The 11,396-nt window shown below is 48.2% G+C and overlaps 1 protein-coding gene across 1 annotated transcript in view; it reads left to right on the top strand.

The window, feature by feature from the left end:
* SORCS3 (sortilin related VPS10 domain containing receptor 3) overlaps positions 1-11,396 on the top strand; it is a 500,711-nt gene that overhangs the window by 409,304 nt on the left and 80,011 nt on the right. Inside the window, exon 14 of the mRNA XM_048857132.2 lies at positions 5,775-5,882. Coding sequence (XP_048713089.2) covers positions 5,775-5,882 — 108 coding nt within the window. The remainder of the gene's footprint in view (positions 1-5,774; positions 5,883-11,396) is intronic.

Here is an 11,396-nt window from a genome sequence, read left to right as displayed (position 1 = left end):
GTCTAAACTTCACAGTTGGCCCTCATGACTACAGGACTTCACGCTGTTATGGGCTGAGCTTTCTCCGCTTCCGCTGAGATTAACAGGAGTTCACGGCGCTGAGCATCTCAGTGCATGGAACCTACGGTGAGGCAAACCAGACCCCTGGTGCAGAACCTCCACCAGAATTTGGGTGAGTGGGATATGGTTCGGAACTTCAAAGCCGCCCTATTTTTCAACCAAAGAGATGACAAAGAGATGTCAGGGTTGATGTATTTTCAAGCCATGAGCCTGAATGTCTCCTTTTGAACCTGGAGCCCTCCTGAACTTTTAATTGAACAAACATGCAATAATTACATGCATTACACATTACAGAGCGCACTTGCTGTATAGATGTGTGGGGGCAGCAGGCTCAGTGCCTGCAGTAGATAAGTGGAATTGCTGACAGATGCCTAAATTAGCATCACCTTCAGTCTTGTATCTTGGGTGACGTCGGAGCACGGCTAATGAACTGACCTGCCCAACTTTTGAAGTTGTTACGGAGGAAATTTAACAGAAATCATCTTCAGAGCTGAGGTTCATATTCTTCTGTGAATGAGAGACCCCTCTCTTCTGATCGCTGACCAGCACTCTTGTCTCCACACGCAACACAAACGTAAAAGGAAATAGAGCTTTCAGTCAAATAAAAGAAGAAAGTAATGGTGTTTGGCCACAGTAATGAGATGCTAAGGTCTCTCCCACTTGATTCATTAATACACAGAATCCTTCAGTTAAGTAACATCCAGGCAGAAGCCAGGGGATTCAAGGATCAGGCTAAGCTGTTGTCCTTCATACCATGATGTTTTAGGAATGCACTTTATTAAGATCATTGATGGTTGCCTCTTCACCTCAAAGCCTTACATCCTTCCTTGCCACAGCCAGGCAAATGGCTCTATAATAACTTCCACTAGGGGTTTCCAGTAGGGTTTGAACCTTCTCTATCAAAGCACACACTTCTACTGCTTGAACTAAAGGAGTAACTCCATTAGCTTCACAGCAGTAGCAGACTGTATTTGTCACTATGAGTTAGCCACAAGAGATGGATGCAACACACACTTTACAAGCAAGTTAAATTTCTACCACACAGAGAAGACAGGATGCAATTGGCTCAGATTCAATTCCGTTTTTCCTTTTCTTTCTGGCTAGTAACAAGCAAAATATTCTGAAGGCGCTAGAATTTGTCTGAGATCTTGTTAGCATAAGGAGTAGGATGGTCCAGTGGGTTAAGCTGAAATCAACCCCCCCCCAACCAGGTCCTAATCCAGGTTTTGCCACCGACTCACTGTGTGACCACGAGCGAGTCATTTAATCTGGTTGTGCCTTGGTTTTCCCATTTGTAAAATGGGGGACGCTGAACATTGCCCTCCTTTGTAATGCGCTGTAAGCAGCTGGAATACCGCATCGGCACAAAAATGGCTGCAGCAAGCAAGGCCGTTCCTTCTGGGGTTGGTGTTTGTGACCAGAAAGTAAAATAAATGACCAGGCTTATGACCCAATACACTTACCTTCTCTGTGCAGCCCAGCTTTTCCCTCCCCATCTGCCACTTTTATTGCCCTCCCTGGAGCACCTGTATATGGGGCAGGGCTGGGGGAGCTGAGCTGGAGTTAATCTCTTGTTCACTCACACTAGGCTGACCAGATAGCAAGTGTCAAAAATCAGGATGGGGGTGGTGAGTAATAGGTGCCTATGTGAGACAAAGACCCCAAAATCGGGACTGTCCCTATAAAATCGGGACATCTGGTCACCCTAACTCACACCCAGTGCTCCCTCAGCCTCTCACAGGTGCTTTGTGACAGCACTAGATGAGGAATACATTATGCAGTCAAACAGCCAGGGTGCTGCCATACCCGTGAGCTCCAATCTGTCTGCACAGAACCCCTGTGAAGGCAGTGGAGCACCATGTGGATGCAGGGCTCGCTGCAGGATCGGGGCCGGAGCATTTGCATGTGCTCATGGCCCGTTAGAGGCCAGATTCTGACATGCTCGCTCACGCTGGCCACGCTTTCCATAAAGGGTTGTTGATAAAGGATTCCTCAGTGAGCGATTGCCATTACAAGCCACAGGCAGGAGCAGCCTGTGTTCTGGAAGGTTCTAAGGACACCAGTAGATGGTTCTACGGGACCTGTTGAGCTGCTGGATTCAATGACAATCTATACTTCGTGGCTGGCTCTTTATGAAACTTCTGCTCAGTGGTGCTGGAACACTTTTAATAGAGGGGGTGCTGAAAGCCAGCCCCCTTACTCCTGTCTGCACCTCCGCCCCCGAGCTGGGGCTGGGAGCAGGGCCGTGTCTCCGGGAGGGGGTGACCCAGACAGGGGTAAGGGGCCAAGGCTGGGGCCACAGCTGGGGGCAGGTCTGGGGCCGGGAACAGAGCCGGGGCTGAGGCTAGGGGCGGGGCCAGGTTTGGGGTGCAGGGCCAGGAGTGGAGTCCCGGGTGCTGGGATGGCAGTGGGGACCCCAGCAGCGGGTGTGGGGCCGACAGCGAGGACCCCAGGAGCTGGGCCAACAGCCAGGACCCCACGTGGGGGAGCCAGGAGCGGAGCCCTACATAAAACCTGGGGGTGCTTCAGCGCTTCCCCTCACCCCAAGTTCCCATGCCTATGCTTCTGCTAGTAATTTGTTAACCCCTTATAAATCTGTTAACCCCTTCCTAGACAGCGTAACCCTCAAGCTGAACGGCACCTAACTCCACGAATGCTCCTTTTGACTTGCTGAGGGAGGTGCTACTCAGTGAGAGAGACGCGATCAGATTCTGGCCCTAGGCTACTGGGGGAAGAGCTGTGGAGACTAAAGGACAATGCTGGCACAAGAACAAATGGGGATGAACCGGCCATGAATAAATTTCGGCTGGAAATTAGAAGAAGGTTTCTAACCGTAGGAGGAGTGAGGTTCTGGAACAGCCTCCCACCAGGAAGAGTGGTGGAAACAACCTCACTAATTTTAAGATGGAGTGTGTATCATCCTGCCTGAACTGGATGATATGCCATAGCAGGGGACAGGACTTGATGACCCAGGAAGTCCCTTCCAGTCCTGCCTTCCTATGGCTGTGCACGTGGGCAAACATTTGCTTTGTGCACAGATTCATCAAAGGAGTTTGGGGCACACGCTGGGGATCCAGAGGGTCTGCCTGCCAAAATACCCTTTCTGCCTTTGAAAATTCCCCCCACAAGCATTTCCATATTGACGTTTGGCTCGTGCAACTGCCTGTGAACATCTGGCCCAATCTATTGCATAGTTATTTAGGGTTGTCGCTGATAAACTCACACCGGTCCTTCCAAATTATACCTTGAGGGGCTTTTGAACTTGCATCGTCTTGTCTCAATAGGCACCTGCTGCAAGAAAAGAGCCATCTTGATTAAAGAATACATGGAAATCTGTTAGTTCTCAAGCTGGGACAGAGTACAATAAGTTTCATCCCGGAGAAAAGAGGGTTTGATAATTGAAAAGCTGAGAGAACTTTAATGAGGCCTGCTGTTCCCCCGAAATTGAAATGCTAGTTAGATAAGCATGCAGACTGAACAGCATACAAATGCACAGGGGTATGGGGAGATACATACCTTTTAAATAAATAGATTTCGAAGGATAAGCTCTTTGCATGTAATTCTCCCACAACATTTTCTCTTTGGTCTGCAGCGCTTTCTCCTGTGCCAGACACACAAAATGGCAGCTGTACACAAAACAGTATCGGTAGCGCTAAGGCAATGGTCCCCAAACTTTTCAGGGTCATGCCCCCCTTACTCCTGGCCATGCCTCTGCCCCCCCCCACCCCCCCGGAGAGGGATAAGGAGTCTGAGGCTGGGGCCATAGCTGAGGGCAGAGCTGGGGCTGGGGCCGAGAACGGAGCTGGGGCCAGGGGCTGAGGCTGGGGCCAGGTCTGGGGCCGGGGCCAGGAGTGAAGCCCCAGCCAGGAGCTGCATCTGGGGGTGGGACTGGGGCCGTGGCTGCGGGAGGGACCAGAGTAGAGCTGGGGATGGAGCAGGGCTGGGTACTGCTCCCTCCTTGCCCCCTGTGGAGGCTGTCCTGGGTCCACCACGCACCCCCTGAACATTCCTCCGCATTCCCCTATGGGGCTGCACCCCACAGTTTGGAGGCCACTGCGCTAAGGGGAAGATCTCAGTAGTACGCCTCATGGGGGTAAATCCAGTCCATTCCTCCATGTTTGCACAGGGTCCTGGTTTCCTTGGGACCAGTGTGGTTCCACTGTACGTTGGGGGGGGGGGGCGGGAGCTGAGGCGTTCAAGTTGGGAGCTCTGTGTACTGTGAGGCTATGGTTCCTGAGGGTGGGGGCCTGTCGGTCTCACCCCCAGCCTTTTGGAATCAATGGAAAGACCCATTGGCTTTGGATCAGGCCCAACGTGCCATCTTCAGGGCAGGGATTTGGGATGTGGTGGGATTCCCCAGCCCTGGGCTTACATGTAAGAAGGGGAGGCCTGAGTGAAGTCCACCTGCTTGTCGATGCAGCTGCACAGCACCTACCATGATGGGATCCCGGCCTGTGACTGGGCTCCGAGGAGCGACTGAAATACAAATCGTTAATCACCTGTCCTGCCAAAGGGGGTTATCTATCAGCTTTCACAGCTCAGGCACCTGCCGCAATTACAGAGCACGAGTGCTGAAATGACCCAGCTGGAATGGGACCTCATCATTCAGGGGCCAGTAAGCCCTTGGGTTCCCCTGTTTGTTGTTCTTTGCAGACAGGATTCTGGGGTAACTCTCCAAGCAGAAAGCCTCCTGGAACGGTTGTGTAAAGACTCCAGGAGCAACGGAAAACTGTCTGGTTTCCTGAACTGTTTGTAAGCTGAACATCACCACACTACTCCATGCCACTCCATGGCTCACGCAATTTGATATAGGCTACAGAGCCACGGACCTGTTGCGTCCCACGGCAGCAGTGACTGAATGTGATTGCTGTCCATGCTGGCTGTTGGTTGAAATTAGTTAGGCACATTCCATTTTCTAGTGGAGAAAGGTCAGATTCTGCTCTCAGGCACTCCCATGCAGCCCCATTGACGTGAGTGGAGTTGAGAGGATGTAGCAGAGAATTTTGTTCAGCGTTTAGCCCACTTCTTCTGCTCATCTCAAAGCACATTGCTAATATCAATGAATTAAATTCCCAAAAGGCCCTGTGAGAGGGATAAGTATTCAGAGCCTCATTTTATTGAGGGGGAAACTGAGGCACAGAAAGGCTGTGATTCACCATGGGTCTGTGGCAGAGTTGGTGAAAGAACCCAGCTCTCCTGACTCCAAGTCCCCCTAAGCACTGCACCATATTTGAGGCTGTGTAGTTTCCTCTGCTGAAATTAATGTCTTGAACATAGACACAAACTGAGGGACTACATGTCCTGTCTTAGGTGTTAGCAATACCGCCTGCTGTCTTGGATCTGACCTGTTGATTGACATAGCAAACAAAGACTTGGGTTGCCAATGTTAGTTGGATGTATTCCTGGATGTGTCCTCACAAGACATAAACTTTAATTAAAGATTAATATTTAATTCCTGGCGGCTCCAGGACACTTCTGGAGGGTTGACAACCCTAACACAGGCCCTTAATGACGTTGATAATAATACTTGCTGCTTTGCTACTTCAGAGCACTCTGAGAACATTAATTAATAATATGAGGAGATGGCAAAGATTGACGCTTGTTTACAAATCCAGCAGCTGTGGCTCGCAAGCCTTAGAAGTTGTTTAATTGCCTAGGTAATTGTTCCAGAGCCATGCGTTTACATTTATTTATTTTGTCTGTTTCAATTCCAGGGTGAGTTTTGATGAAGGAAGATCCTGGAGTAAATATGCCTTCACATCGACACCGCTTTTTGTGGATGGATCCCTTGTGGAGCCAGGCATAGAGACACAGCTAATGACGTAAGTCCCAAACGAGCTGTGTTGAGATCAAGCGTACGGCGCTATATGTGTATGTCAGTCACTTCAGCCCTCTGCCAGGTGTAACCGTCAGACCTGCTCCACTGTGTGTGAATACGTTACTCTGTAGAGGCTGGAGGGCCGCCTAGAAGCTCTGATCCAGGAGACAGTTCTCTCAGATACCTTTTAGGATTTACAGAGCTTTTGGACTATTCGTAGATTTTAAGGTCAGAAGGGACTATTAGACCGCCTGTCCAACGTCGGCGAGAGAATAAACAAGCTGTAGAATGTTGCAATAAGCTGCAGGTGTTTAGAACTAAGCAATAGGCACCCTCTTGACTGACACACTGGGGATTGAACCGTGGACCCCCAGAACAAAATGTAGGCTTTGCTACAGCTTGAGCTAAAGAGCCAATCCTTGATACCTGCTTGCTGTAACCACTTATATCTTCTGGATTGGCACAGCTGGTGGCTTGAAACACACTCACCAGGGGCAGGTTTCAGTGGTCGCCGTGTTAGTCTGTATCAGCAAAAAAAAAAAAAAAAAAAAAAACCCAAGGAGTACTTGTGGCACCCTAGAGACTAACACACTTATTTGGGCATAAGCTTTCGTGGACTAGAACCCACTTCATCAGATGTATGAAGTAAAAGATATAGCAGTAGGTATAAATACATGAAAGGATGTGGGTTGCTTTACCAAGTGTTAGGTCAGTCTAACAAGATAAATCAATTAACAGCAGGATACCAAGGGAGGAGAAATCACTTTTGAAATGGTAAGAGAGTGGCCCTTTATAGACAGTTGACAAGAAGGTGTGAGTAACAGTAGGGAGAAATTAGTATTGGGCAAATTAAGTTTAGGTTTTGTAATGACGCAACCACTCCCAGTCTTTATTCAGGCCTAATCTGATGGTATCTAGTTTGCAAATTAATTCCAGTTCTGCAGCTTCACGTTGGAGTCTGTTTCTGAAGTTTTTTTGTTGAAGAATTGTCACTTTGAGGTCTGTTACTGAGAGACCAGAGAGGTTGAAGTGTTCTCCTACTGGTTTTTGAATGTTATGATTCCTGACATCAGATTTGTGTCCATTTATTCTTTTGCCTAGAGACTGTCCGGTTTGGCCAGTGTACATGGCAGAGGGGCATTGCTGGCACATGATGGTATATATCACATTAGTAGATGTGCAGGTGAACGAGCCTCTGATAGTGTGGCTGATGTGATTAGGCCCTATGATGGTGTCCCTTGAATAGATATGTGGGCACAGTTGGCGCCAGGGCTTGTAGCAGGGTTTGGTCCCTGGGTTGGTGTTTTTGTTGTGTGGTGTGTAGTTGCTGGTGAGTATTTGCTTCAGGTTTGGGGGCTGTCTGTAAGCGAGGACTGGCCTGTCTCTCAAGGTCTGTGAGAGTGAGGGGTCGTCTTTCAAGATAGATTGTAGATCCTTGAGGATGCGCTGGAGAGGTTTTAGTTGGGGGCTGAAGGTGACGGCTAGTGGCATTCTGTTACTTTCTTTGTTGGGCCTGTCTTGTCGTAGGTGACTTCTCGGTACCCTTCTGGCTCTGTCAGTCTGTTTCTTCACTTCCCCAGGTCGGTATTGCAGGAATGCTTGATAGAGATCCTGTAGGTGTTTCTCTCTGTCTGAGGGATCGGAGCAAATGCGGTTGTGTCTTAGAGCTTGGCTGTATACAATGGATTGTGTGGTGTGGTGTGGTCTGGGTGAAAGCTGGAGGCATGGAGGTAAGTATAGCGGTCAGTAGGTTTCCGGTATAGGGTGGTGTTTATGTGACCATCGCCTATAGCACTGTAGTGTCCAGGAAGTGGACTCACCAGTGGGTTGCAATTGCCCATAGACACAGAGGTAGTGGCTTCCAGTGACCACTTCATTATCTACTCTTCCTCCAGGGGCCGGGTGCCGCAAGAGGAAAGTCTGGCTCTGGGTAAGAGATCAGGTTCCCAGAGAGCTGTACAGTTAACAGTGTACTATCCACACACTCTGCACTTACTGTGTGATACACCTGTGTAGTGCTGCTTCAGGAGTGTTCCTGTGATGTAAGTGCCCTCCATTAATCACAACAGGAAGGAGATTATGCTGCAGTAACACTTCATTGCAAACACAGAAGCCTCCTGCGGCTCTGGCTGTTACTGCTGCTCTCAATTTCACTTTGTAAGGGGTCTGATTCTGCTGTCGCTGGCCCCTTTGACACCAGTGTGACTGCGCCCTGAGCAGTGGGGTTACTCCTGATTTATGCCCATTCCAAGAGGGAGGCGGATCGGGCCCACTATCTTTTGCTCTAGTCTCCATCATTCCTTCAATCTTGTATTTCAGGAAGGGGTGGGTGTAGCTCACTGGTAGCGTTGCTATTAATCGTCAATCTGGAGTGGAATACAAGACAGGAAAGCCACCCATTTCTTGAGAAGTTTGGAATCGGATAAGGGCTTTGGGAGTTGGAATGTGATTTCGTTGGAATTGGATTTTGTGATTCACCATGGTGTCTCCTCCAAAAATAATGCAGATACAGCAATCTTACGCCGAGCGTAATAACCGTACTGTAGGGAGAGTACTGGACGGAGAGCCTATGCAGTGGTGTTGTAGCCGTACGGGTCCCAAGGCATTAGAGGTCTCTAGTACATAGAGCCTATCAATTTCTTACCCAAGGGACTGGAATCTGCCAAGCTGAGAATTAGCTGAGAATTTAGCTGCCAAGCTGAGAATTCCCAGGGAGGGGGCTGAATCTCTCAGCTGGCAGAAAGTCAGCTTCTATGCCAACCACACCTCCTGGCTTGGCATATGGGGTGTGTCAGGGCTGGGGCCTTGGCAGCTTGAGAATCAGGAGGTGTCACTGACTCCCTGACAGCCCTTCCTCCAATTCTCCTGTGCCAAAGGGAACTCACTGCAGGAGATCTAGTCCAGGGTATTCAATAAGGGGCTTGATTCTCTGTGTGCCAGACCTCCCCACATGTCCCCTGTGCTGGGAAGGGCACCAGGCCGAGCTGCAGTGCAGTTGGATGATGGCTCCTTTAGGCCACTTAGCTGGGGCAAAGAGTCATAACCCAGCTTCAGAATCTGGCCCAGAAGAGCCTATCCATGAAACTTTATTCTGGTAGGGCTACTTCACATTTGAGAGAGAGCAATGCACTTAGCTTCCTTCTTATTTTAAGTCAAGGTTGCATGTTTTTCTCGTTCCAACAGGAATAAATGCAGGGAAGTCCTATGGCTTGTGTTACACAGGAGGTCAGTTTAGCTTATCACGATGGTCACGTCTAGCTTTATAATCGCTCAATCTCTGAACTACATTGTTGGTGATGGTGTCTCGTAGTTTGTCCATCAGATAGTGATGTTCCAACTGGCAACAAGGATGCACCCTCGGAAACTCTCCTTTTTTTTTTTTTTGCTTCATAGGCAATAACTGTGAGTTTTGTGAGTTTCCATGAGAATTTGATATTTTGATCAATGGGACAGTTTGCCATCTTTGCAGGGAAACCAGCTTTTGTGGAGCGTGTGTGTGTGTGCTCGTTTGTCATGTGCAAATACTACCTGAAAAGAGCAAAACACAATAAGAAGTAATGTGGGTAAATACTTAACATTTCATGAAAATGGTGTAAATGTCATTTTGGGGGTCGGCGGTATGTAGGCAGCTCTGAATGAAGAGCTGGATCCTTAGCTGTTCACTCTGGGTAACCAATTCTGGTTACCACATTTTCCTCAATGGGTCCTGGTCAATATAGTGGTTTCTCTGCATTGTTATATTGTGCATTGTTGTTATGCATCTGCTGTTTTCCAAATACAGTAGTGGGTGAAGCCATTGCATTCACTCAGACCCAAATGGACAGCCAGATCCTTCACTTGTGTAAATCAGTACATCAGTATCTCCACTGTAGTCAATGGAGCTAAACCAGTTTACACTAGCCAAGGATGTGGCCCACGTACAGTGTGGTTTCCTTTGAGATGAAACATGCTTTTCAAATCTAAGAGTATTATTATTTATCCTTCCAGTATTTCCATGGAGAATGTAGGAAGCCAGTGCTGCTGGCCATTCAATGCCAGCTTTACTGAGAATTGGTTTGTTTTCCTTTTGAAATCTTCATAGGCATTTTTTTTTAATTATTGAGGCCAGTATAATGATGTTCATAGGAGTTTATAAAAGCTGTAAAAGAAATTTTGCCCCTTGCTTGCCAGAAATGTGTATAGAGACTCCTACCCACACTTTCACAGGTGCTGAATGGTAAAAGAACTCATTTATAACCTATCTAGAAAATGGTTCTCATGCAGCTTTGCTAAGTATTTCGCTGAAGAGGAATTGTAGAGAACTGATCCATAAGGGCAAAGTCGGGTCATTCTGGGCTTATGGGGACCCCGAGTCAGAAGAACTAAATGCCTTCGTGAGGCTTTAACTCTGTTGGCTGTGATCTGAGCCATTTTAGGGCTCAATCCTGCAACCTGCTGCAAGCAGGTCGGACCTGTGTGGCCATGCAGCACTTCCATGGATTTCAGGGATCCTCCAACAAAGAACAGCTTGCAGGACGGGGAGCTTCCATTCCTCAGTGGTGCGTAGGGCTGCTGGGGAATCTGAGGCTGCCAGGCAGGGGCAGTGGTATGCTGGAGGGGCTCCCATGGGCCCAGTATTCAAATGCCATGAAACCAAAACAAGGGTTGAGTTGGTTTTCTGGAGTCCCCTGCCCCTTCCTGGAAACTGCTAGAACGTTCCTGCCAGAAATCACAGCCAGTGCCTGGGACTTCAGAAAAGTAACCCTGTTGCCATTGACATGCACCAGATTGCATGGCACCACGGCTAATTTCCTGGGGGAATTCATAATTTATGACTTGTTTTTATGCTATTATTATTTATTTGTATTACAGTAGTGCCCTGAGGGCTCCTCTGAGTTGGGAGCTTTGTGCTCGGTGTTAAATTCATACACGTGAGGAGACAGTCCTTGCCCCCAAAGAATTTACAACATAAAGCCGAGTCTATACACGGATTTTATACTGATTTAATTATTTCCTTGGGGTTGTGATTTTTATGGCAATATATTTAAACCAGTAAAAGCCCCAGTGTGCACAGTTATACTGATATAACAATATGGGAATAAACTATACCAGTATAAGCACCTTCATACTACTCTGAGTCTCCACTAGAGGGTTGTATCGATTTCTAATCTGTAGTTATAGCAGGACAAAAATTTTGTATTGACAAGCCAGATGGGGAAACTGAGGCTCTGAGTGATAAAGTGACTTGCTGAAGATCACATACCTGGGCGTAGAACCCACATCTTCTGAGTTCTAAGCCAGGTCCCTATCCACTGGACTGGACTGCCTCCCTTACCCTGCTGTGCTTAAATTTCCACAAAAGGAAAGGCTGTCCCTTCCCCAAAGTGATTCCAATCTACAGTGGTCACACACGAGACCAGAGAAGGGTTTTTTTCTTGTTAGCATTATGACTGTCATTGCTGCTCGTTCACTTCTTGGGCTAAGAGTTCTGCAAACCTTCCCCTACACGAGCCTCCCATTGAAACTGCAGCTTTTAGAT

The sequence above is a fragment of the Caretta caretta genome, chromosome 7, assembly GCF_965140235.1.
Source record: "Caretta caretta isolate rCarCar2 chromosome 7, rCarCar1.hap1, whole genome shotgun sequence".
Lineage (NCBI taxonomy): Eukaryota > Metazoa > Chordata > Testudines > Cheloniidae > Caretta > Caretta caretta.
The sequence above is the reverse complement of the archived record's forward strand: the minus strand, read 5'-3'. Positions and strand labels throughout refer to the sequence as shown.